The sequence below is a fragment of the Oncorhynchus mykiss genome, chromosome 3 (assembly GCF_013265735.2).
Source record: "Oncorhynchus mykiss isolate Arlee chromosome 3, USDA_OmykA_1.1, whole genome shotgun sequence".
NCBI lineage: Eukaryota > Metazoa > Chordata > Actinopteri > Salmoniformes > Salmonidae > Oncorhynchus > Oncorhynchus mykiss.
In genome coordinates this window covers 25,488,201-25,514,172 of record NC_048567.1, presented here as the reverse complement: position 1 = coordinate 25,514,172, position 25,972 = coordinate 25,488,201, and the positions used below count along the sequence as shown (strand labels likewise).

General features: G+C 43.6%; 1 protein-coding gene across 10 annotated transcripts in view; it reads left to right on the top strand.

Annotated features, from left to right (window-relative positions):
* Nucleotides 1-25,972, top strand: part of LOC110515443 (DNA-binding protein SATB1) — a 55,979-nt gene that overhangs the window by 7,657 nt on the left and 22,350 nt on the right. For 4 of the 10 annotated variants that reach the window (XM_036973192.1, XM_036973182.1, XM_036973201.1 and 1 more), the window contains exons 2-8: nt 6,014-6,258; nt 8,166-8,342; nt 10,502-10,628; nt 13,338-13,461; nt 17,857-17,968; nt 21,658-21,735; nt 23,930-24,423. In XM_036973192.1, the coding sequence (XP_036829087.1) occupies nt 6,039-6,258; nt 8,166-8,342; nt 10,502-10,628; nt 13,338-13,461; nt 17,857-17,968; nt 21,658-21,735; nt 23,930-24,423 (1,332 nt within the window). In that variant the 5' untranslated portion in view covers nt 6,014-6,038. Of the gene's footprint in view, nt 1-3,452; nt 4,493-6,013; nt 6,259-8,165; nt 8,343-10,501; nt 10,629-13,337; nt 13,462-17,856; nt 17,969-21,657; nt 21,736-23,929; nt 24,424-25,972 lie in introns of those variants that run through there. The other 6 variants (XM_036973180.1, XM_036973209.1, XM_036973181.1 and 3 more) reach the window with 6 other exon arrangements.

Sequence of the window (25,972 nt, the reverse complement as noted above, 5' to 3'; positions counted from 1 at the left end):
GACGCAGACAGACTCATTTGTATTAGATAATCCAAATAATCATATTAATGCCCATTAAAGTGGTGAGCATGAAGACATCCCAACACCTACATACTGTGTGTGATGACGCGTTCGACGTCTGGGACAACAAAGAAGCCGCGTCGTCCGAGACGCTAAGCCAACATTGCTGCGTTCGCTCATGCCACTTTCTTTCGCAGGATCTTAACATGTTAAAGAGTAGATTATAAACTGGTTGTCAAAACTGACCTCGTACTTATTTTCTCTCCATTATTTAACAAGGGGCTTCATGATCGTTCTATGTGATGGTATAGTGAGGGTCAAAGAAGGGGCTACAATATGGCAATAACTGTAAGGTTATATAATATGGTGGTGCAAAAGATGGCAAAGCTGATAGCACACTAGAAGGGATCATGAGTAGGTGTTGTAAAATATTGTAACTAAATCATATGGCTCAAGTATTACACTATTTAACAGAGGTATATCTTTAAAGACATTCATTGTGTTGACATCGTTTATTTTATTGAAGATGTGCATGTCAAACCACTGCTTCATAATAAGGAGCTCAGCTATATCATCACCCATCTCTTACAAACATGTAATAACACATATGCCGTGGCCCTGGTAAATCTATCACAATAGCGTGTTTGTAATCAGCTGGTATTGATAGAGGCCTTTCAGTGTGAAAAATATTTATTTTCTCTCTGATACAAAAACCTATATGTTAATTGATAATCAGTACTGTTGATTCAGTGGTGCAGTCAGTGCAAATCTGTGCCCTTCTGGATGTCAGAGGGTTTTCACAGCCATGTTTGTGCCAACGTCGCTGGCAGTGGCAGCACCTGTTGGCAGTGCCAGAACCTGGCTGGCAGGGTTATCAATGCTCTCTGATGGTCTCCCACAATCACAGTGGAAATGACAGCGGCTGCTTGCGTCACGGCAGATAACAATTTGCCCGACTACAGCTCGCATTCGCTGTTATTTCTATTTCCATGCCCACTCTGACAGATATGAAAACGTACACCCAACCAAATGTACAGAAAGTGTCATGTGTTGTCTCGCAAAACGATTGTGATAATAAACATTTGATGTATTTAGCTTTGAACTTTCCCAATGTGTTAAATAAAACCTTGACCCTGCTATTACAGGTGATATCATGTGAAATGAGCAACGGATCTGACCCAAAAAGATTGATAGTTGTTCTTGTACATTTTACTACATCACCAGCAGTAACACTGTAATAACATAGTAATAGCCCCAGAATATCGCTTTGTCCTTTTCATCTCTATTATCATGCACCTTACTTGATTAAAACAAAGTAATACTGCAGTACTCTGTTGATGAATGCAGTATGAATTTAGCAGTTTAGCCAGTTTTTACATCTCTGTACAACCCAACATTTTATAGATAGGCTACTAAGTTTATTGAATTGTGACATACACCTGACTGGTTTGAACCTTAGACAGTAAAGTTTTAACATTGGAGCATATAGTATGGGTTTCCGGTGACAGGCCACAGACATGGGACAGCATCACTTATCGGCAGCACAGACTCACTGCTTTGAAAGTGACTGACATTCAGCTAGGTGTTGTTGTTTACTCAAGACAGTGTTCTACCTCAACTTGATACCGCTGAATCTTACCTTGCTCTGTTTACTTCCGGCTCAAAAGTTTTTCAGCAATACATTCATTTTGAATACAGTGACTCGGGTGCTCTTTCTATCAAAAAACATCAAACACTCACATTTGTATACGATAAAGAGGTCATCTGCTGGGTCAATCCTTACAAATCTTGAACACCATAAAGTAACACCTTCTTGGCTTAAAATGCCGTAAACAGGTATGAACTAAGAGTTTCCCTGAGCTCAAGATGTCTCATCTCTAGGAATCATTTCTCAGGAATTTAAGAGAAACCCTCTTTTGAAGAGTTGGACTTTTTATGACAAATGTTTTCCCCTCAGATATCTCCTTCTGCTCGCCTCTATGTGTGTTATTGACAAAACAACAGGTTTTTTTGTGTGGGAGGAGATTTATGATTTGGCTTAACATTTCTGGGAGCTATAGGCCTTACCATGGTTTATGACTAAATACTACAATATATATACACAACATTTTGTTTCTATATGCAGTATTTCCTCTGTGTTTTACCAAAGAGGTAGGCAATCACTGCATATTTAGAGTTTATGTTTATGGTTTGCAAGGTATTAATGCATCCTGTTTTGGTTGGTTTCCTTTTTAGCTTTTTTTTCTGAGTCCTGACTGCCTTGTTTTCATGTTGTGTTGACAACATGCCTGATATACTGTACCTAATATCTTGGTCTGTCTCTGAAAGTATTTGCGCCCACATTTGTTTTTGTTTATTGTCCCCTGCTGACAATCTTTTCATGTAGAATAGTGTTTTATCTCAGGGCATGCAGGATAACTGTAATGATGTACATTCTTTGATTCTGTGGTGACAATTGATGTTATCTCTACGTTGTTTGTACAGACGTATGTTTTATAGCAGTTCTGTGCTGTGCACATTCCCATTTGAGCGAGAATAATTGTGTTGTGATGTATATAGTAATAGACAGCAACATTGCTTTCCGTTATAGACAATACTTTGTTCAACAGAAGTTGTAAGGCACCTACCTTGACAGTGATGTCCTTGAGGTGCGCCTCTAGGGTCTTGGGAAGGTCGCACTCTCTCCCAGTCCCCCCTTTCTCCCGTGCAAGGTTAGGACAGTGTCATATTTGTGGTCAGGGAAAGTCAGTACCGGAATCCAATCTCTTTAGTAGTAGAGGTTTGGCTATGCTCTCTATTGCGTTGTCACCCGTGTAGGGCTGCTCGTAGCATGTGTGCAATGAATGCACTGTGTACATAAGCTATTTAGAAAGGCACCAGAACAGCTTTTGCTCACCACTCTCTACTTCTATGATGTGTGCTGTAGCAATAAGACATATTCAGCCTGTGAGGCACCTCTAAGTGATATGCAAACACAGTTAACAGACTTGTGTTCACACCTAACAGATTGAATCTCTTTTCAATAATCCTAATATCAGATTCTGGCATTATTATTGTAGGCTATTATTCATCTCTATTATGGGAAAAGTTCAGGAAAATAATAGTAACCATGTAATAAACAAACAGCCTATTATTATTCGGGATACCAATTTTGTTTGTTTGTTTATTTATTTTTATGCACAATAAGAATAGCTTACGGGTCGAGTAGGCTACTCAGGACTGACGTAGATCAATAGCCAAAACGGCATGGGAGTTATTCTATTGTGCTCTCTCAGATAGCATTTCAGTGATGTGCGGTTTATATCGGCCTATTTTAACAATTTCCACATGGTCCTCCTGTAGCCTATATAATGTCCATTCGCATAGCATCTCGAATATGTATAGCCTATGCGCGCCTATGTGTATGTGCATGTGTGTGTGTTATTCAGTAATAAATGCAGAACCGCCTCACTCTAATCAAGCTGATTAAAAATTCCTGCGCGCACAGCCGGAAATCGCACCATCCTCTGTTTTCTTTGCACTTTTTACTTTATTTTAGGTTCTACACTCCGCCAGGACATCGGCTGTCGCGAGTGGCTGCCTTCAACACTCGACATGCGGGTTAAATCGTCTTGTTTTAGGGGTATTTTCTTTTGAAATGAGGAGGAGAAAGGGAAAGCACAGGCAGCACCAGCAAGGGGAGTGATGAGTCAATACAACTCATAATTTAATGGGGACACAGAAGGGGAAAGCGAGAAAGAAAGAAGAGCTCCCGTCCGGACGCAAATCAAACCAACAGAAAGAACACACATCGCAAGCAGCTGTTATGCATCCATAGCAAGCCTTAACTCGACATTGGAAAGTAAATCGCACTTTTTAACATGGGTGTGCATATCGTTGCGCCATCGTCTCTACATGAGATAGCAGATCATTGTCGATAAAAAAAAAATTCTAGAGAAGCCGAATTTATTGAATACACGTTATTTTTGTATGCGTTTATACATCAGGATTGTTCGCGACTGGTAGAAATAACAGATTTCAGCACAGCTTAACACTATCCGATGTTATATTCACGACTGACTGATAATCGTGGTGGATACGTTGTGTTAACTCGTTGCACTTGTAACCGATGGACTATTCTCGAGACAGTTATCCAGTTTATTGTATCAGGTGTTATTTTCCTCCGCTACTTCTAATAAGACGTAAGAATGACTATTTTTCCAGTGAGCAAATAATTCGATTTATTTAGGCTATACTGTACAGACTTAATTCACTACCAATGTTATCGTATCCCAGTCTGTCTCGACGTCTTCTTTTATATAGATGTGGGTTGCTCTTTTGTATATCAACCTTTCATCTCTCAAAAGAAGAACACATTTCTGTAGAGGACCTATCATTTAAACCTAGAAAGCATCAGACATTGAAGTTTTCTTTCCCTTGACAAAACTTGAAGAAGGCAACGTTCACCAAGACTGCATTATATGCTTTCGAGTTTTGAAGTGCTGAGTTTCAGGTTGGTTTGCCCTAAATGTAACTTAACTTGTGTTTTGCACTCTTGCTTGTCTTTTTTAAAGGTCATTCAGAAATCCTGCCCTGGACCTCCACCATATCCGGGTCTGGATTCTGTTGCCCCTATTTAAACAATTAGTTGCTTCATTGCATATCATGAATGAGATAGTTCATGATCATTTCTGTTCTGGTGGGAAGGTACATTATTTTGACCTGTCAGTTTTTGTTGAAATATATATTTTAAACTTTCTATTGCACAATGTAAACACTGTATAATAACCCAAAGGAATGTAGCCTTATTTTTTATTTAAAAAAATGAAACACCATAACAGATACTTATTCAAATGTTGCTAAGCAAATGGTGTGTATTAGGTGTTTAACCCTGTCATTCAGTTGTGGAGAGATTGTCAAGGTGTTGATTGTGTGCTTCCTGCAGTCGGTGGCTGTGTATGCGGGCGGCAGGTAGCCTAGTGGTTGGAGTGTTGGGCCAGTAACCAAAAGGTTGCTTTATCGAATCCCCAAGCTGACAAAGTAAAAATCTGTCGTTCTGCCCCTGAACAAGGCAGTTAACCCACTGTTCCCCGGTAGGTTGTCTTTGTAGAGAAGAACTTGTTCTTAACTCACTTGCCTGGTTAAATAAAAATTTAAATGTGTTTTCAATAATCAGGTGTTTCTGGCATGTCAGACTTCACCTTGTCCTCTGTCCATTCTTTTTTCTGATTGCACTTTTCATTTCTGATAGGCTCAAAGGTATAACAAGTCAGCATTCTTTCCAATGGTACTGCTTTCATTTAGTTTTACCTCACATTTTGTAGTCTTCTCTTACATTTAAAGAGCAATTTAAAGAGACCTCCCACAAAATTCTTCTTCCTCATATCATGTCCTGTTTAGGCACATGTGATACAACTCTGTCATAACAATGTTCTTCAGGTCTTTTGCCTTTTTATGCTTTTTTGTCTGGTAGTTTTTTTTTGGGGGGGGGGGGGGGGAGTGCTGAAAGTGACTCAGGCTGAATATGTTTAGCTCTACTCTCTCTCTCAGCCTTCACTTCACTGTTGCAAGGCTTGTGGGCTTGTGCTGTGAACTGCAGTAATCATCAGAGTGGAATCTTTCTGCAAATTAATGTGTTTGCACAAAAATGGTCTTGTTTGCCCACCATATGGGAATCCGTAGTGGGACAGACATACATAATACATGCTCTGAAAAATGGGAACATTACGATGGCACGAAACATTGTGAGTGCCAAGTAATGAAAGCACAGAATTGGCAGTTATTGTTGTAACTGTTATGTTTTTAATGTGCTTTTTCCCATAGATAGATGTTCATGTTGACAAGTTATCACCCTCTTTTTTCGAACCTTTTCAATGTCCAAACAATCAATCCTAAAAAGATAATTTGGCATACTTCATATCATGCATTTGAATATGATGTGCTTACTGTGGGAAGGCCTTACATGTCCATGAAACCTCATAATGTTCTGCCAGCTAGTTAACACCCAGACTGTCCCTGTCTTATCTCCTCCCAGGTGATAGTGAGCAGAGGTGCTGAGAATGATGGACCATCTCAGCGAGGCGTGCCTGGGGAAGGAGAACTGTGACCTGGTCAACAGCATGGGCGACCGCGACTCCAAGGCCCCCCCAGCCAAGCTGGCCCGGCTGGAACAGAACGGCAGCCCCCTGGGCAGGGCCCGCCTGGGCAGCACGGGGGCCAAGCTGGCCGGGGTACCCTACAAACCCTCGGGACACCTCCTCAAGAACTGCCACAAGAGGGGTGAGTGACACTGGTCAGGGTGGTGTGTGTTTATGTGTGTAGGTGTGTGAGATAGCAAAATATTTACTCTCAGACACTTCAAAAGGACCCTCAGTACAAGTAGGCCCAAATTAAGGCCTGTGTGTGTTTGGCAAGATGGGAGAGAGGTGGAATGTTGTAAGTGTGTGTATGTGCTGTCTGTGTTTACAATTATAATGTCTTCATGGTTCACAAGTGTCATGGTTTTGTTTCCATCTTCCTGCGCAAACCGATTTAAATTTCCCTTAGTCATCTTAGTGCGCACACCCACACTTAGGCCTATCTACGAAGACCCATTGTTTATACCGAGGCTGTTTGAGAATTATTACTGTGTTATTCTGCATAGCACTGCATCACTGTTTCTCTCCTGTTGTTGTTTATTATAGAGAATGTAGGTCCCCCACTTAAGGGGTCTTTATTTTGAGATGATGAAATAGCTTTCTTATATAACTACTGGCCTGATCATTACATGAATAATGTTATTATTTTATGAATTTTTGGGGCTAGATACGAGCATTCAGACCTGCAGATTTTCACGAGTTTAATGAGTTGGCCGTTATGTCTCGTCTGTTTGTTCGGTTGTGTTTGTGGGGACTTTGGAACCAAAGAATGTTGCGTTGAGTGTCTTGATGCGCTGTTACTCGTAGTTGGTTCCTGTCTCATTTGTTGCAAAACACCAGCTGAGAAAGTTCAATTTTCCTCCCCAATCATCATCCTCAGGCCGGCCCTACATCACTCTGTCCTCGCGTTTTTCAGAACGTTCCAGCATATTTTTAGCCTTTTTCGAGAGGAAATTGTGAAATTTATAGAAGCGTCTGTTGCTAAAGTTTCGCATGGCCACAGTGGCCATTGTTTGAGCTGAATAATATTTACTATGGGCTTTTCTCCGTTCCATGAAAACAAAGGCTGTATTGATCCCCAAATGAACCTACACAGCAGTCTTTATTGTTAGATCTCTATCTATTAAAATCAGGGAGAGAAGCAGCGTTTCAGCACATTCCCTGGCATCTGCTGGTGATTACCCCGTTTATTGATTGTTTGTCAGAGATGTTTGCATCTTCAGGATGCCGGACATTAGAAATATTGTTCATTGCAAATGCTTAAACTCCATGAATAATGTGCTGCATATCATCACCACTGAAGGCTATAGAGGAACATTTTAACCAAAAAAGTGATGATGCTCCGAAACTTAAGTCACCGAAACATCAAAAGCCGTTTTTAACCCAAATGGTATCATTTGAAATTTGCACAGTGCAACGTCTTTGGACAAGGATTCCTCGTTTTCTACCTAATAGTAGTGCAGTGTTTACACAGACTAGTAAACCTCAGGGCGCACTGGAGTGTTAGGATTTGGAGCGGTGCATCATGGGAAGGTGATATGGGTTTTGACAGCAGAGGCAGAAGCAGTCTAATGTGATCTGGTCTAATGTGAACTCCTTGACAATGTATCAATAGATCTCAGTCAAAAAGTGGTTAAAAGCAGAGATCGGCCAAGATTCATCTGAACAACATTCAATTTATTTAGACTTTAGTTCAAATCGAATAATGATATCATTAATAATGACTAAGGACATTGAAATCATTACTCTAATCATGATGTCATTGATCATGTTTGAATAACTAAAATCACAGTACCACCACATCTACTACCGCTACCACTACCAGTTCTATCAATGTGAATAAGGCTAATATGGAAATTCTAATAAAAAACAATACAATATTTATCATTGTGCTGTCACTGATAATACGAATTGCACTGACATTCATTCATTCATGAATAGAGGTAGTCTGACTGTATCAGCTGTGTCTAAATGTAATATTAATCCCCCCATTGAAGGTCACCATTTGTCATGTCTGAGCCCCCGCTGTGTTGCTCTGTGTCTCTCCAGGCAACATGCTCCCTGTGTTCTGCGTGGTGGAGCATTACGAGAGCCCCATCGAGTTTGACAGCAAGGAGGAGCACGCCGAGTTTGTGCTGGTCAGGAAAGACATGCTGTTCAACCAGCTCATCGAGATGGCCCTTCTGTCACTGGGCTACTCGCACAGCTCGGCGGCACAGGCGAAAGGTAGGACTGGCACAAGCCCCCACTCTATTGATGACCCGCTCACACACACATACACACACATACAGTTGAAGTCGGAAGTTTACATACACTTAGGCTGGAGTCATAAAAACTTGTTTTTCAACCACTCCACAAATTTCTTGTTAACAAACTATAGTTTTGGCAAGTCGGTTAGGACATCTAGTTTGTGCGTGACACAAGTCATTTTCCCAGCAATTATTTACAGACAGATTATTTCACTTATAATTCACTGTATCACAATTCCAGTGCGTCAGAAGTTTACATACACTAAGTTGACTGTGCCTTTAAACAGCTGGGAAAATTCCAGAAAATGATGTCATGGCTTTAGAAGCTTCTGATAGGCTATTTGACATCATTTGAGTCAATTGGAGGTGTACCTGTGGATGTATTTTAAGGCCTACCTTCAAACTCAGTGCCTCTTTGCTTGACATCGTGGGAAAACCAAAAGAAATCAGCCAAGACCTCAGAAAAATTATTTTAGACCTCCACAAGTCTGGGACATGCTTGGGAGCAATTTCCAAACGCCTGAAGGTACCACGTTCATCTGTACAAACAATAGTATGCAAGTATAAACACCATGGGACTATGCAGCCGTCATACCGCTCAGGAAGGAGACGCGTTCTGTCTCCTAGAGATGAATGTACTTTGGTGCAAAAAGTGCAAATCAATCCCAGAACAACAGCAAAGGACCTTGTGAAGATGCTGGAGGAAAAATGTACAAAATAATCTATATCCACAGTAAAACAATTCCTATATCAACATAACCTGAAAGGCCGCTCAACAAGGAAGAAGCCACTGTTCCATAACCGCCATTAAAAATACCGTCTACGGTTTGCAACTGCAGAAGGGGACAAAGATCATAATTTTTGGAGAAATGTCCTCTGGTCTGATGAAACAAAAATAGAACTGTTTGGTTATAATGACCATGGTTATGTTTGGAGGAAAAAGGAGGAGGCTTGCAAGCCAAAGAACTGAAAAAGGATGTGCAAGCAAGGAGGCCTACAAACCTGACTCAGTTACACCAGCTCTATCAGGAGAAATGGGCCAAAATTCACCCAAATTATTTTGGGAAGCTTGTGGAAGGTTACCCGAAACGTTTGACCCAAATTAAACAATTTAAAGGCAATGCTACCAAATACTAAGTGAGTGTATGTAAACTTCTGACCCACTGGGAATGTGATGAAATAAATAAAAGCTGAAATAAATCATTCTCTCTACTATTATTCTGACATTTCACATTCACTTTTTTCAACACTTTTTAAAATAAAGTGTTGATTATAACTGACCTAAGACAGGGCATTTTTTACTAGGATTAGGATTTCTGACATTTAGTCAGAAATTGTGAAAACGGAATTTAAATGTATTTGGCTAAGGTGTATGTAAACTTCCGACTTCAACTGTATACACACACATATAAACTCAGGCACATGCCCGCTCCACGAATTATAGAACTGGCCCTGCTATGATTTGGCTTCTCCCATAACTTACCCCACACACACTGCCCCCCTTCTATCCATCCATCCATCCATCCATCCACCCATACACACACACACACACACACACACACACACACACACACACACACACACACACACACTGCCCACTCCCCCACTCTCCCCAAACACACACACACACACACAACTGCCTTAGCTGTCCAGGCCTCCGATAGTTTCCCAGCTGATCTGAAGGCTCAGTAACGTAGGCTGACATTGATCCCAGACAGAGGATGTAACTACATGCCTCTCAGGAGTTCTCAGGGCCTCTTTGCTCTGTAAACCTCTAGCTAGAACACTCAGTGGGAGTGAAGGTGGGACCGGTTGCAGCTGAGTGCAACTGCAACACACAGACCTGGGCTACTTCCAGGTGCCTCTGCCCTTTATTACAGGCAGGTCTATCATACAGCAACACAGTTGACCAAAATACCCCACAATCTCTGTAGTAGGACATAGTGTAGGCTCGGATGTTTTCATGCCATTTATTGGTGGTGACGGTGGGGGGGGGGGAGATGTCAACTTTAATGTGACCTTGCTGTGTGACCTTAGAATCAGTCAATTATTCTAAATGTTTATCTGTATGTGTCTAAACGTGAGAAACATAACATTTACCATTTGATTGTGTTTGTGTTTCTCTTTCCATTGCAGGTCTCATTCAGGTGGGCAAGTGGAACCCGGTCCCACTGTCCTACGTGACGGACGCGCCGGACGCCACCGTGGCAGACATGCTGCAGGACGTGTACCATGTGGTCACGCTGAAAATTCAGCTGCACAGGTCAGTCTCCGCCCTGTTGCCCAATCAACCCACCCACCCACACAACCACCCACCTAACCAACCACCCACCCAATGCCAGTCCAGTGAAGTACCCAACCACACCACCCTCCTGACCCCACCACCCACCTATGCCAGTCTAGTGTGGCATGCGTACCTAGTTAACTTGGGTTAAACACCCAACACATAGGCATACCATTTGCTTTCTATGCTTCCACACTAGCTCAAATTAGCATAATAGCCACAGACCTTGCAGCAGCCATAACAGCAAAGACATACCTGGAATCCAGCCATACACCTGATAGTGATGGATGGGCTGAACATAGCAATGGTAGCTATCCAGTCCATACAAAAACCATGCATGGCAGTCAGGTTTGCTCATAGCACCTACTGTAAAACTGTACTCACCATTTACGTTGACCACAGTCAGTAGCCACACCAACAAGATGTCATAGTATCCCTTCAAAGTTCAACGTGTTATGGATGAATGTCTATTTCTGATGCTTTCATTGTGTGTGGTTACAGGGTTTATTCCACATGGTTACAGGGTTTATTCCACATGGTTACAGGGTTTATTCCACATGGTTACAGGGTTAAAGCAGAAACAACTCAAAGGTTAACAGTTTGGGCATTAATAGTTAAGGTTAGTGCTATGGTTTGGGGAAGGCTTAACCTTTTACTGCAGTGGGTTAAATCAGGGTCACAAGAGTGTCTTAAACAAATCTACTTTGAGTTTGCATCCCAATTTTACACTTTATATACATCACATAAGATAGAAATATACCAAAACCGTTTGACATAGATATACAGATTTTCGGCGTTAAAAAAAAGGTATGTTTATTAATGATGAAATTCTGAAAAATATTTATAGCATTCTACTTATGAGGCCACTATTGCAGGAAAGGGCTACAACAAAATAATAAAAAAACGATACAATATTACCATCAGGTATCATCAGTATTCACAGTGTTCTCAAGACTTGCTCGGGCTTTGTGAACTGCAGTAGCACAGTGGTTTAAGCTCCAGCTCCGATCATCATCAGTCTGCGCCCAGTGCTGGGCAATCTTTATTTGAGATTTTTTTTGTGAGAGCCGAGGAAGGCATATAATCGACGTTCTCAGGACGTTTTCAAATATCCAAAATCGGCGTCTATTTCTAATGACCAACCTGGCCACACAACCCACACATACTGTTTACAGACCACATAGCAGCCACAGACTACACACACACACTGAGATTGGTACTGCTGGTGTAGAGGCCTGTGCCAGCTGCACACACTCAGCCCTACCCTCACTAGCTCACTGCTAATGCAACCCTCTGGGGGGCTGTTCACACACACACACACACACACACACACACACACACACACACACACACACACACACACACACACACACACACACACACACACACACACACACACACACACACACACACACACACACAGGTTGTTCTCCCTCCCTCCTTCTCTTTTCTCCCCTCCTCTGCACACACACCAGCCAGGACACAGAAGGTTGTGTTTATTTCCAGCAAGCTTGTGTGTCTGCATGGATAACTGTCTGTCTCCACCACTCGCCCTCCTCTCTTTTCCTCCCCTCTGTTCCTTTGCTTTCCCCAGAGGCTCTCTAGCTGCTACAGCCGTTTAAGGTGTTCTGGCAAAGCCTTAACCAGAGCCGTGTGTGTTGTGTGTGTGTTGTGTGTTGTGTGTGTGTGTGTGTTCGCCCTCTATCTTTGAATCCTCTAACTTCTACCAATCTACCTTCTGTTTATTACATATGCATTACACATGTCAAAGTACCTATAACCTTTAAGACAATAGCAACCCATCTCCCCCACCACACACACATAAACTCAATAGACACCCATTTCCAACTGTGGAGTGTGCGGTTCACGTGTTTCTTTTGTCGTTGCCATAATTCAGGAATGCATGCAATGCGAACACGGCCATATGTCCCACACACGTGACGTCTGCGCATGCTTGATCACATGGAGAGATCCTTATCTGAAGCGAACGGGGCTCTCTCACTGGAGACCTGCTTGTTCTCTTTCGAATTCCCCCTCATTAAAAAGATCTGGTTTTAAAGGGGGGTCCACTTGTCTGTAAATAGAGTACATTCATCTGTATATCGCATAGACGCATACATTCTTTGTCTTTTTATCAAAAATGCGTGTTTTTATGTGTGGCGTGTTGTTATTTCCTTTCCCCCCGCTGCAAAAATCTAGCCGGTAACACCTTAAATTGTTTCGCCGAGCACATCGAGCCAGGAAGGTAGAAGTAACATGAAATAATAGTCGCCACATGCAGCTGATGTATAATTCATGCATCAATACAGCAGATGTGTTGTATAAAGTAATTAACTAATCAGAACAATCAGGAGAGAGAGAGGGAAGGAGAGAGAGCGAGGGAAAAGGGAGGGAGGGAGGGAGAGAGAGAGAGCAATCTCCAGATGCATCTGCTTGATGCGCCAAATGAAATCTGTCTGTCTTGGAGGGGCGCTTGCAGCAGGAAAGCAAGGCCCTGTGCTCATCTCTCTCTCTCTCTCTTTCTCCTCCTGTTCTCTCCTGTTCTCTGCCCTCTTTTCTCTCCTTCTCTCTATTCCCCCCTCCCCTGTCTCAATCTCCCTGTTCTCCATCTTCTCCCCCCACCCTCATCCCTTTCTCTTTCTCTCTCCCCCTCTATCTCTTCTTCCTACCTCCTATCTCGTCTCACAGTTGTCCTAAACTGGAGGACCTGCCGCCAGAGCAGTGGACCCACTCTACAGTAAGAAATGCCCTCAAGGAGTTACTCAAAGACATGAACCAGAGCTCTCTGGCAAAAGAATGTCCCTTATCACAGGTGCTGGAGCCGTCCACAAACCCCCACTATTCCATTTGCCAAAGACTGCCAGTGTCCCTTTTTCAAATGCCCAGAGTTTGATAGAGTGGAACACGATGGAGAATTGCCATAGAAAATCCAAATCAATACCCATTGTCGTCCATATAGATGCACGTCCCCCCCCCCCCCCCTTCTTATTCTCTTCCCCCCTCATTTGCAGAAGCAGTACTGTTGATTGAATGCAGGGTTATTGTTGGGTAAACAATGGACCAACCCAGAATAATCTTGATTTTCCTCTTTATACGTCAGGCTAGAAATATGTTTTTGGGAGTTTATTTTCTCTCTCACCATTATGTAATACACTCACTCTCTATTCAAGTAGCTTGACTCTATAGAATTTCAGCTTTCGTCGTATTTCATAGCTCATAACAGAAGCTGTTCTGCAGGAAAGAAACGGAAGTATATTTATCACAGGAGCCGTCTGGGTGTGTGCGCTTACGATATAGAGTGTGTGTGTGTGAGCGCTTATGGTATGGAGTGTGTGTGCGAGCTCTTACGGTATGGAATATGTGTGTTATGGAGTGTGTTATTCAGTGGACTCTCCCCTCACCGAGGCTGCCGTACGGTCACCTAGAGGCCCGTGGTGTGTGTGTTTAGCCGGGCAGAGCGTGGTGATGATGTAAAGAGTCCCCCGGCGGTGTTCAGGCTGAGCCGAGCCGCAGCTCCCTCCCTCTCTCCCTCAGCCCGGTAATCACCCTGTTTACGGTCCATATGTGAACCACTCTCTGTGGTGCGGTCCAACCGCGCAGGCTCAGAGGATAGCATCGCTGCTCGATTTTACTCTGTTGTTCAGCCATTGTTATTTACTCATTGTAAGACGCTCTGAGTAAGTAAGAGTTAACAGGCTAACTGAAATATGAAATGGTAGTTGAGATGTGCATTGTTAATCCCAAATATCATATATGATATACTATAAGCAGCGATCCCTTTATTCGCATTGTAGGGGTTCACAGATGGCCAACTTCAAAATATCTGACATCTGTTACACAGTGGGTTCTGCATTGCTATACCCACAGAGAGGTGTGTTGTTGCTTTTAATAGGTCTCTCTATAAGACTCATTTGGGCCATTGAGCCCAGTATTAGACCTGCGTGGCTACTGCTGTTTCTTATCAGTATTAAACTATGGCTCAGGGTCTCTGATGAGAGTGCCTGAGGGGGATGTGATGGGCGGCAGGTGAGAAGCCACATCGGCCACAGCGCTCCTAAGGCTTCTTGGAAGCCAACAGCGCCCGGGGAGAGGAAAGGGTGTATTCGGAGGCAGGGAAGATTGGCAGCTTTTATAGGATTAGTGTCTCCTTGATATTCAGGAGGGTAATCCTGGGGAGAGAAAGGTTAACAAACAGAGAATTTGGGGGAGAGAATGAACCCTACCTCAGAACAGGGCTCAAAGAGAGAAAGAAAGAGGGTGGGCCATCTTGAAAAAACGGCGCCTTTGTTCTCTGTCTTGTCAAACATTTAGTTCATTCTTTTGTGGCGGGGAGTCATGCTTTGTGTGTTTGGCCTACAAATGCCCTGAAGAGACTCCAACTCCAAGAGAGGGGAGGGGGGGCTGAGAGAAAAGAGACTGTGTTCACCACTGTGGCCATTGTTATTGTTCCCAGTGGAATATAATTTGACTGCGCTCAGATGGAGTTCCACTGTAATGCCCCCCGTAGAGGAAAAGTAGATGAGGTCTCACTAAAAAGTTTGACTCCCGTCCACCCCAGGTTCCTCTGAAACTACGGCAACAAAAGAGGCCCCCCTCGCCACTCTGCCCCCCCTCCTTCGCCCACTGGGCGGCCCTGACAGAGCAGCTGTCCTGTTGCATAGCAGCAAAAAGCCATCAAATGCCATCTTTGTGAGCCTGGGCTCTGCTCTAAGGCTGCTAGTGGTTGAGGTAGCAGTAGGGCCTATTGGTGTGTATGTGTGCGTGTGTGTGCGCAGGCGTGCGTACATGTGTGTGTGGGGAGGGGTGGGGACGCTTAACCCAATTGGTGTGGAATTGACTGTAATTAGTTTTAGATGTTTGGGGGGGGGGCAAGATATTAGCCACAATCAGAGCTAAGGAACAAGAAAAGGGTGTGTGTACGGTGTCTTAGTTAGTTTATGTGTATGTGTGTGCATATGCTTGCAGGCCATGGCAGGGTTTTACCAACGTGTCTTTTTCATGCGTTTCTCTCCCATGACGGAAAGTGGAGTAGATAGTTGGGGCAGATAACGTCCCTCTGCGACTTCCTGGGGGACACTGATAAGCTCCTGTGCTGTAGATGGCTATCACTTAAAGGGCCCAGGGCAGTCAGACGGCAGCATCCTGGTGCCACACAGTACCCACCACTACCTGTAGATGGCTATCACTTAAAGGGCCCAGGGCAGTCAGACGGCAGCATCCTGGTGCCACACAGTACCCACCACTACCTGTAGATGGCTATCACTTAAAGGGCCCAGGGCAGTCAGACAGCAGCATCCTGGTGCCACACAGTACCCACCACTACCTGTAGATGGCTATCACTTAAAGGGCCCAGGGCAGTCAGACGGCAGCATCCTGGTGCCACACAGTACCCACCACTACCTGTAGATGGCTATCACTTAAAGGGCCCAGGGCAGTCAGACAGCAGCATCCTGGTGCCACACAGTACCCACCACTACCTGTAGATGGCTATCACTTAAAGGGCCCAGGGCAGTCAGACGGCAGCATCCTGGTGCCACACAGTACCCACCACTACCTGTAGATGGCTATCACTTAAAGGGCCCAGGGCAGTCAGACGGCAGCATCCTGGTGCCACACAGTACCCACCACTACCTGTAGATGGCTATCACTTAAAGGGCCCAGGGCAGTCAGACAGCAGCATCCTGGTGCCACACAGTACCCACCACTACCTGTAGATGGCTATCACTTAAAGGGCCCAGGGCAGTCAGACAGCAGCATCCTGGTGCCACACAGTACCCACCACTACCTGTAGATAGCTGCTGGCTGGCAGAGGCTTCGTGGGCGCGAGGTGGCGGTGGTTATCTGCACGGCTTGGCAAATGTGTGTACCGTGTCTGTGCCTGCGTGTGTGTGTACCTGCCTGTGTGTGTGTGTGTGCTCCAGTGAGAGGGTGTGATGTATGGAGGGAGATGCCTGATTAATGAGGACTGTTTATTAGAACATCTGTGTCAAATATGGAGGAACACAGGCAGTGTGTCTTGGGTGGGCCCTGCTATAGCTGGCTCTGCCTCGCCCAGATACTGTAAATGCAACATGCTACGCCCACGGAATAGCTCCCATTATGCCACAATACGGACTATACTGTACTCACCAAAATAGTGCATTCATATGGACTGGGTTCAGCTGATATATTGTACTGTATGTGCCATTTTCTGTTAACTCTATTGAAGATACCAATCCTCAATTGTCAGATCCTCAATAACTCATCCTCAATGATCATTCCGCAATTCACCGGGCTTGTAATGTATGCTGGTTGTGTAGTGATGTCGAGGTCAGGAGTTCAGCATCAGGTCCATAGTGATCCACAGCAGCAGACTCAATCCTCCCTCGTCTTCCATCTCCGGTGAGGAGGAGTGGGAGATGTGGCTGCGGCTCTGCTGCCAGCGCCGTGTGTTGTTCACTGAAGTGCTGTTGTGCCAGAAGGTTTCCCTCCCGTCCCCAAGTGCTCATATTAAAGATATGATAAAGATGGCATACCTGTAATTTGAAAACAGATGGTTTCATCTTTTGAATATTTATAACAATCAAAACAATTTCTCCTGCTATTCACCCGCAGGCCAGGAAGGTGTTAAAACATTTAATGAAAAGAAGACTGCGCCTTGTTTGCGAGGAATGCGTTCGAGAAATAAATAAGGAAGAGTAGAGTCAATTGTGGAGAAGGCGAGAGGGCACAGATATAAAAGCCTTATGTCTCTTGAAGATGTTTTTTAACATATTGTGGAGAGCCAGAGAAAAAATAAAAGATTCATCTGTTTACATTGCCTGATTTCCAGATGCTAACTTTTAATAGTCTGTTTGTTATTTTACTTTTTGAAAGCAAACTGCTCTTTACCGTAGTACTGCACCCTGATATCAACAAGGCTACTAATTCAGTGAAGCCCTCCCAGAAAGGTTCTCTCAAACTCTGTGGCATTTGCTATAAAGGGACACACCTCTTATATTTCATTTTGATTTGTTTTACATTTGGAAAGACAAGACCAAGATTTGTGCATGACTAATAAAAAATGGTCTTTGCTAGATTATTGTTGTTTGTGCACCGAAATGTTTTGTTCGTTTTGACAAGAAAACACAGCATTAGTGCACGTCACACCAGCGTTAATAAATGCCCTCATGGTGCACATTGCAGATCCTGAAGGTTTTCTCTCTCTTTACCAATCTCTCTCTTTCAGAGTATGATCTCCTCCATTGTGAACAGCACTTACTATGCAAATGTGTCGGCGGCGAAGTGTCAGGAATTTGGGCGCTGGTATAAACATTTCAAGAAGACAAAAGATATGATGGGTAAGCAAAATGTTACACTAACACTGTCTTATCAGACCCTCCAATCACCATTCCAATATGTCTGCCCCATGTTCCCCCCCTCTTCCTGGTACATTAAACACATTTTAATCACATCATCTAATGATGGCTCTTCTCAGATATTTCCCTGTACACTGCTCAGGTGCACAATGTTTTCACCGTTTTTCCTGAATCCCTTCAGAGTAATCTATTATTGCTTATCAGATGTAGTTTAGTATTCAGTAATGGCTGTCAAAACCACAGACTAAATTGAGGTCCGCGACCTTTGTTTATGAATACTGTTTCAGTTACCTACAAATGACATACGGATGATTTTCCTGGCCATCATCTGGTTTGAAGTCAATCTGTTTTTCCTTGTCAAAGTAGAACAAGGCTGGCTTTGTATTTTAGATAACTCAGTTGGTCCTCCTTGTCCCTGTTTGGAAATTAGGTCACATAATTCAGATGCTGTCTATTTGATGTGTTTTGGTCATGAAATACTATACCAGTCATATTAATAGAGTTTAATATACAGTCATTTAGAGTATTGGTTTCAACCTACTGTGTAGAAATCCAGCTTCCTATACAAGCTAGTGCTCATGTTGATTACATTCAAGATCAGTGGTGGTCGGTGCTGTTTAAGATTAAGGAGGACGATTAATTTTTTATGAGCATGGCCTTATTTCTATTACAGCATATTAGACAACTGCCATTCATATTCCATTCACCCAGCTCAATGTAACATCGATAGGTTTAGGCTACTAGTAATCAAGATGAAAGACAGTGACACATTCAATACCTTCTTACTCACTGTTGCTTGCATCTAGCTGATCTAGGGTGTTATCATTAGTCCAAACAGTTCCAAACGAGAGTTTCTATTGGACAAATTCAGGTAGAATTGTCGCCGTTTTGTTCCATTTGCTTCCGTTTAAGAAACGTTTTTTCAACAGAATCGGCGGAATTAACCTTTCTGATCTCCCCATCCCGGATCCGGGATCGTGAATACAGACTCAAGCTCATTACCATAACGCAACGTTAACTATTCATGAAAATCGCAAATGAAATGAAATAAATATGCTAGCTCTCAAGCTTAGCCTTTTGTTAACAACACTGTCATCTCAGATTTTCAAAATATGCTTCTCAACCATTGCAAAACAAGCATTTGTGTAACAGTATTGATGGCTAACGTAGTATTTAGCGTAGCATTTAGCGTTAGCATTCAGCTGGCAACATTTACACAAAAAAACAGAAAAGCATTCAAATAAAATCATTTACCTTTGAAGAACTTCAGATGTTTTGAATGAGGAGACTCTCAGATAGCAAATGTTCAGTTTTTCCTGAAAGATTATTTGTTTAGGACAAATCGCTCCGTTTTCTGCATCACGTTTAGCTACGAAAAAACCCCTGTATCCAGGATTGTGTAAATCTATCAGCAAGCTCATTAGCATAACACAACGTTAACTATTCATGAAAATGGCTAATGAAATGAAATTAATCTATTTGCTCTCAAGCTTAGCCTTTTGTTAACAACACTGTCATCTCAGATTTTCAAAATATGCTTTTGAACCATAGCTAAACAAGCATTTGTGTAAGAGTATTGATAGCCTAGCATTGCATTAAGCCTAGCATTCAGCATGCAACATTTTCCACAAAAAACCATAAAAGCATTCAAATAAAATAATTTACCTTTGAAGAACTTCAGATGTTTTCAATGAGGAGACTCTGTTAGATAGCAAATGTTCCGTTTTTACAAAAAATATTATTTGTGTCAACTAATCACTCCGTTTTGTTCATCACGTTTGGGTAAGGAAAAGAAAGAAAAAAAAAAGAAAAAAGTCATTAAAACGCGAACTTTTTTCCAAATTAACTCCATAATATCGACAGAAACATGGCAAACGATGTTTAGAATCAATCCTCAAGGTGTTTTTCACATATCTATCGACGATAAAATCCATCGTGGCAGTTTACTTTCAATTCTGAAGAAATGGAACGCGCATGGACTTACTGATTACGCACACAGGACACCGGGCGGGACACCAGGTAAATGTAGTCTCTTATGGTCAATCTTCCAATGATATGCCTACAAACACGTCACAATGCTGCAGACACCTCGGGGAATATACAGAAAGCGCAGGCTCATTCCTGGCGCATTCACAGCCATATAAGGAGACATTGGAACACAGCGCCTTCAGAATCCGGGGCATTTCCTGTATGAAACATCATCTTGGTTTCGCCTGTTGCATTAGTTCTGGGGCACGCACAGATAATATCTTTGCAGTTTTGGAGACGTCAGAGTTGTGTCTTTCCAAGGCTCTCAATTCCATGCATAGTCGAGCATCTTTTCGTGACAAAATATTGCGCTTAAAACGGGCACGTCTTTTTATCCAATAATGACACAGCGCCCCTATAGGTTCAAGAGGTTAATATACCCCTGATTATCCGCACACACAGTTCACCTTCATAGCAGCCACATACAAACAGCATCATCACTTTGCTTGTTGTATAATTCCTTCTCGAATATACGCACTCCCCTCCTCTCACCTTTTCCATTCGCTTGTGGACTTCAGTGCACAACACATCAGCTGTCTGTGACCAGGCGAAAAAAACCTTTCCAAGCCAAACCTTCATACCAGAACCGTTAACTGCTACACACAGCCTACATTGTTGTCACCATATTAGCTAACGTCATAGTCAACATAGCTACTAGAATTAACACATTAGTAAACCTGCTACAATCACGCAGTACAGTGTACAGCAAGCAGTTTAGCAGTTACACTGGCTGACCTCTCTGTTTGAGCCAGGTGTTTGAGTAGGCTAAATTAGTTAACTGCATTAGCTAGCTAAGTAAGTTAAAGTGAAAGTGAAAAGAGCTCTGATAGGTACATCCTCTGGAAGTCGTCATAACTACTGTGCAAGTCTATGGAAGGGGGTGAGAACCATGAGCCTCCTAAGTTTCGTATTTAAGTCAATGTACCCAGAGGAGGGTGGAAGCTTGCTGTCCTCCAGCTACACCATGGTGCTACCCTACAGAGTGCTGTTGAGGCTACTGTAGACATTCATTACAAAACAGTGTATTTTAATCAGGTATTTGGTGATGTGAATATATTAAGTATAGTTTTATCTAAAAAGGATAACTTTTTAAATGTTTCACTAATTTAATGTTTATGAAATTCACTGAGTAGGGTGATCCTCCCCTTCCTCCTCTGAGGTATCGCCGCTGGTCAAGATATAAGACCAGAATGTTTTCATGGTTTTGCCTGTGGACACTGCTCTGATCATGGACACGTAACACCACTGGCCCCCTACCCATCCTCTTGTGTACATACACACATTTTACGTAGCATTCTTTATGGTTTATGGAAGAGTACATAAAGAATGTAGGATCTCAAGTAGCAGTCCTGTGTGTATTTAGAATGTGATATTTATGTGTACATGGGATATGAGGTGAAGCATAGTGGGTATCAACTCTGTGGCATCCCTTATGTCCACATTAACCCTTTCTTCCCCTGGTCATGTATCATGTAGATGGTAGGGGGTGTTAACCCTCTCTTTCTCTCTCTTCACCTGTGCACTGTGTGTCTTGTCCTCTGTGTGTGTGTGTGTGTGTGTGTGTGTGTGTGGGTGCGTGTGTGTGTGTGTGTGTGTGTGTGTGTGTATGTTTGTTTGCCCATCTTGCCCACACATCTGTGCAGGCATGCGCCAACCCTCGCAGCTGGAGGGCTACCTGGGGACGTGTGTCCTCCACGACAGCCCGCGTGCCAACACACTAGGTACGTCACGAGGCTAAACACATACCGTCTGTAGGCACACACACTGCACTGTGTCCCTACCCAGTCGCTGCAAAAGCTGGCACCCCACAAGTGACTGTTTGTCGCCCACAGCAACACTCTCAACCTTAATATTCATGTAAGGATGCCTACTATGCGTGCCTGTTGAGTGGCAGCGATGGCATAGAGGGCACTGTTAAAAGGGAGTGTGTTAGTCTCTCCTTTGTGCTTCAGTGCCACTGTAGTTTCATAAACATACACTTAGTCTACCACATGGGCAGTGTAGTTATATTGCCTTACATCGAGACACTGTCTGTAATTGAAAATGCGTCTGGTTAAACACATTGAAGGGCCCTGGTCGACAGTCTCTGCTGTCAGAGTCTGCTTCTATGGGACCCAGCAAAGTGGTCTCTACTCTGTTGAAGTGCGAGAGCAGTCCCCCTATCCAGCAGGAGACAAGAGTTCCATGGGGTTTTGGACACCCCCCACCCTCTCGCTCTCTCTCTCTCGCCCCCCCGCTCCCTCTCTCCCCCATCTCTCTCTCTATTCTCCATCTCTCTCTCCCTCTCTCTTTCTCTCTCTCTCCCCCTCCCTACCTCTCTCAACCCACATCCCATTCCCATTGTGTGTTTAATCTGGGGCTCTTTTGTAGCAGGATTCCACACAAGGCCTTTTCTCCAGGGCCGGCCGTGCTTTTCTGACACCCTTTTATTTAATTTTTTTTTTTCATGGAAATGTTGTGTTTGTGTGCGTTCAGTATGTGTGTGTGTGTATTTGTGAGCATGCCCCCCAGCAATGTGTGTGAGCACAGAGTAGAGAGACAAGAGCGAATCATCACAGCCAGGGAATGCCGAGGATTATGGGAGAGATGTAATTATTACCACGTTTTTTTCCCCTTCTTAATAATTTGTTTCGACAAATACTGAAAAGAACAGTTTTGGCCAGTTTTTGTGTTTCCTGACAGTTAAGAAAATATGCTGCTATATCTGTGATTATTATGTGGATTGTTGGAGCTCTTCCAGGCACTCAATCTTTTATATACCTCTGAAATATTGAGTTTGTGGAAAATGTTCTCCTCCTAACACCAATTGGTGCCTCTCAGAAATATGATTTATTTGATTCAATATGATTTTTTGGTCCCATGTTGGCAGTTGCACACATCCAGGTGTAAATGGTACTATATGGATTATTTAAGAGATACTATTTTAAGTTCAGTGAATGTAAATGATTAAATCTGTATGAATTCTTTAGATAGAAAACCTCAGCAGATTCTAGCAGATCCAGTTTGACGAAACCTCACATTCACTCATAGTCACTTTGATATCCCCTTAGATTTTTTAAAATTATTATTTTCATCCACAGACTTGTAATTTAGACAGAGCTCAAAATACTCACAAGCTGCCATTATGGACTTAAATATTCCCAAAATGAGAGAGACACCATAAATAGTACATTCATTTTTCCTTAGGCCTGAACAGGCTGCCATATTGAAGAGGTCATGTCTAGGATGCTCCTTATACTGTAGAGCTCCTCTCTCTCTCTCTCTCTCTCTCTCTCTCTCTCTCTCTCTCTCTCTCTCTCTCTCTCTCTCTCGCTCTCTCTCTCTCTCGCTCCCTCATCTCTCCCCTCCTCTCCCTGGGGTTATATTTAGGCCGTCCCAAAAAATGTCATATTGGCTAGCTTCCGTACCTTGTTTTATAATTAGGGACATAAAGAGCGATTCAGGGATTATCTGTCTCCCAGTATGTGCAGACATACACACACACACACACGAACATACGTACATACACACACACACTTGTTTTTATTGCTCACATGATTGGGCCATGGACGTTCTAAACTAATTTCGGGAGCTGCCAAGGCTCTGGGGGCTGCCTGCAGGTCGCACACTGAGGCCCTTTATCTGGGGCCTGAATCTAGGCTGGGGATTTTTAGACAGGCAAGTGTCTGAACAGCTAGGTCTTATCACAGGGACACAGGTTTGTTTCAGCTGTAAAGTTTTATTGCTTAGAGATTTAGCCTGATGCACTGTTTTCAATTTCAAAGTCTGTTTTACTCATCTGAGTGGGTTGGACAGTGTGCATTGGTATATTCTTTCTGGACATTTTCTGCTGTACTCTTCAGCCAGTATTCAAAGTGTTTAAATTAACCCTCTCTCTCCTCTCCCCCTGCCTCCCCTCTCTTTCCCCTCCTCCAGCAGACATGGATGGCCTGTCCGATCACTCTCCTCCGGGCCCCAACCACAACCACAACCATCTGACCTTCTCCCAACAGCCGATCCCGGGCAACACGGCCGAGCAGCCCCCCTCCTCCCCGGTTCCACCCCTGCCCCCTCCGTCCCATGGTGGGGGCCAGACCCCCGGCCGCCCGGCTCAGCTCCCCCCCGGCCTGCACCACCCGGGCCTGGTGTCCACCCCCATTAGCCCCCAGCTGGTGAACCAGCAGCTGGTCATGGCCCAGATTCTCAACCAGCAGTATGCCGTCAACCGGCTCCTGGCACAGCAGTCGCTGTCGCAGCAGTATCTCAACCACCCGCCGGTCAACCGAAATGCCCTGACCAAGCCCCTGGAGCCCCAGGTAGCCAGCAACACTGAGGTGTCCATGGAGATATACCAGTGGGTGAGGGATGAGCTGAAGAGGGCCGGCATCTCCCAAGCCGTGTTCGCCCGCGTGGCTTTCAACAGGACCCAGGTGAGGAGGGGCAGAATTTAACACTGACTCTGGCATAAATCACACATTGATGCCAATAGGAGATTTAGGGAAAGATTGCAACATCTCAGGATAGTATTATGTGCTACCAGGACTGAAAATTCAAAACTACACAACTCTTGTCTTTCCTCAAAGCACTCTGACAAAGCGCTCTGACACATCTGTCACAAGGACAGAATTGTTTTGAGTTGTAATGCCTCAAAGTCAAACTCTGCATTCTTGTCGAAGGCCATCATCAAAACAGTTAATCTTATAACCACTTACAACAACCTAGCACCACAACAACAACAATTTAAAAGCTACCGTACACCTGGCAAGCCGCAACGTCAGAGCATCAGGCGCGGTCATGGCTTGCTCTCCCTCCGCTAAGACATGTGATTTCACTTCACAGGCAGGCAGCACAGCAGGGCCCTGACAGAGATAATGTCTTAAGATGTTCTGCATATTTTGGGGGAGGTGGCAGCAAACCTCATTACTCCTCCGCCACTTTGAAGTTGTGTGCGAAACCTCTTGATAAGAATCTATTAGAATCAGTGCATACCGACGCTCTCTCCACAAAAACAGTTAAGTGGATAGCAAGCAGACAGTGGCGTTTTTGTGCAAATTGGCAAGCCTCTCTCCTTTCAGCCTTATCTCTCCGGTATGACGAGTTAGTAATGTGCCTTTTGAGAGCCTCCTCTTGTATTACTTATTGTGCGTTATTTTTTTTCTCTTCCTGTTTCTGCCGTTCGTGTTAATAACGTGTGTGATGGTGTCTACGCAGAGCGGGGCGGACCCACAGAGATCGCCGGCCCTTTTTTGTAGAAGCGGCCGATTGACTGGGGAGATTAATGGAAAGGGTTGATGGCCGGGCCCAATAAACATACAAGCCTGCACATACACAATTGCACACACATGCGCACACACACACACACACACACACACATATTCTCGCACAATCTTCAGAATACCTGTGACATGCACTCAATGTCAGTATGAAAGCTTGTCTCCCCATTCAGAGTTGATACCTCTATCTAGTTATACATACTTGGCTCCGTCATAAAGCAAATTTATTCCATTGTTCTGTAGTGTTTCACTAAGTCACAAGCACAATGTGTTTTCTTAAACTACCATACCATTAGTTAAACAGCGGAGCCACTAGTTCCAGCTCCGGTAGTTGGTGTAATTATCAACAGAACTGACGTCAAGTTGTTTATTACAAAATCATTTTGTTTATTTCCAAATCACACACCTATTGAAGAAGAGAAGCTGAAAATGGATCACTCAGTGTGTGTCCAACGTCGGATGAAAAGCCTCGATCACACAGTCCTGATAATACAGTGATTCCCGTAATGACAGGATTCATAGCTATTGAAAAGGAACAGCGGATACACTGATTGCTACACTGATGCTCACTGAGTCGATGTGCTGTAATAGTTACATTATCCTCTGGGTCTGGGAGAGTTTACTAGTAGAAATAGAATGTTCACAACGGACATGAAGTTCCTGTAGGGATGTCAATGTATGAGTCTTCTCAGGGCTTACAAATAGG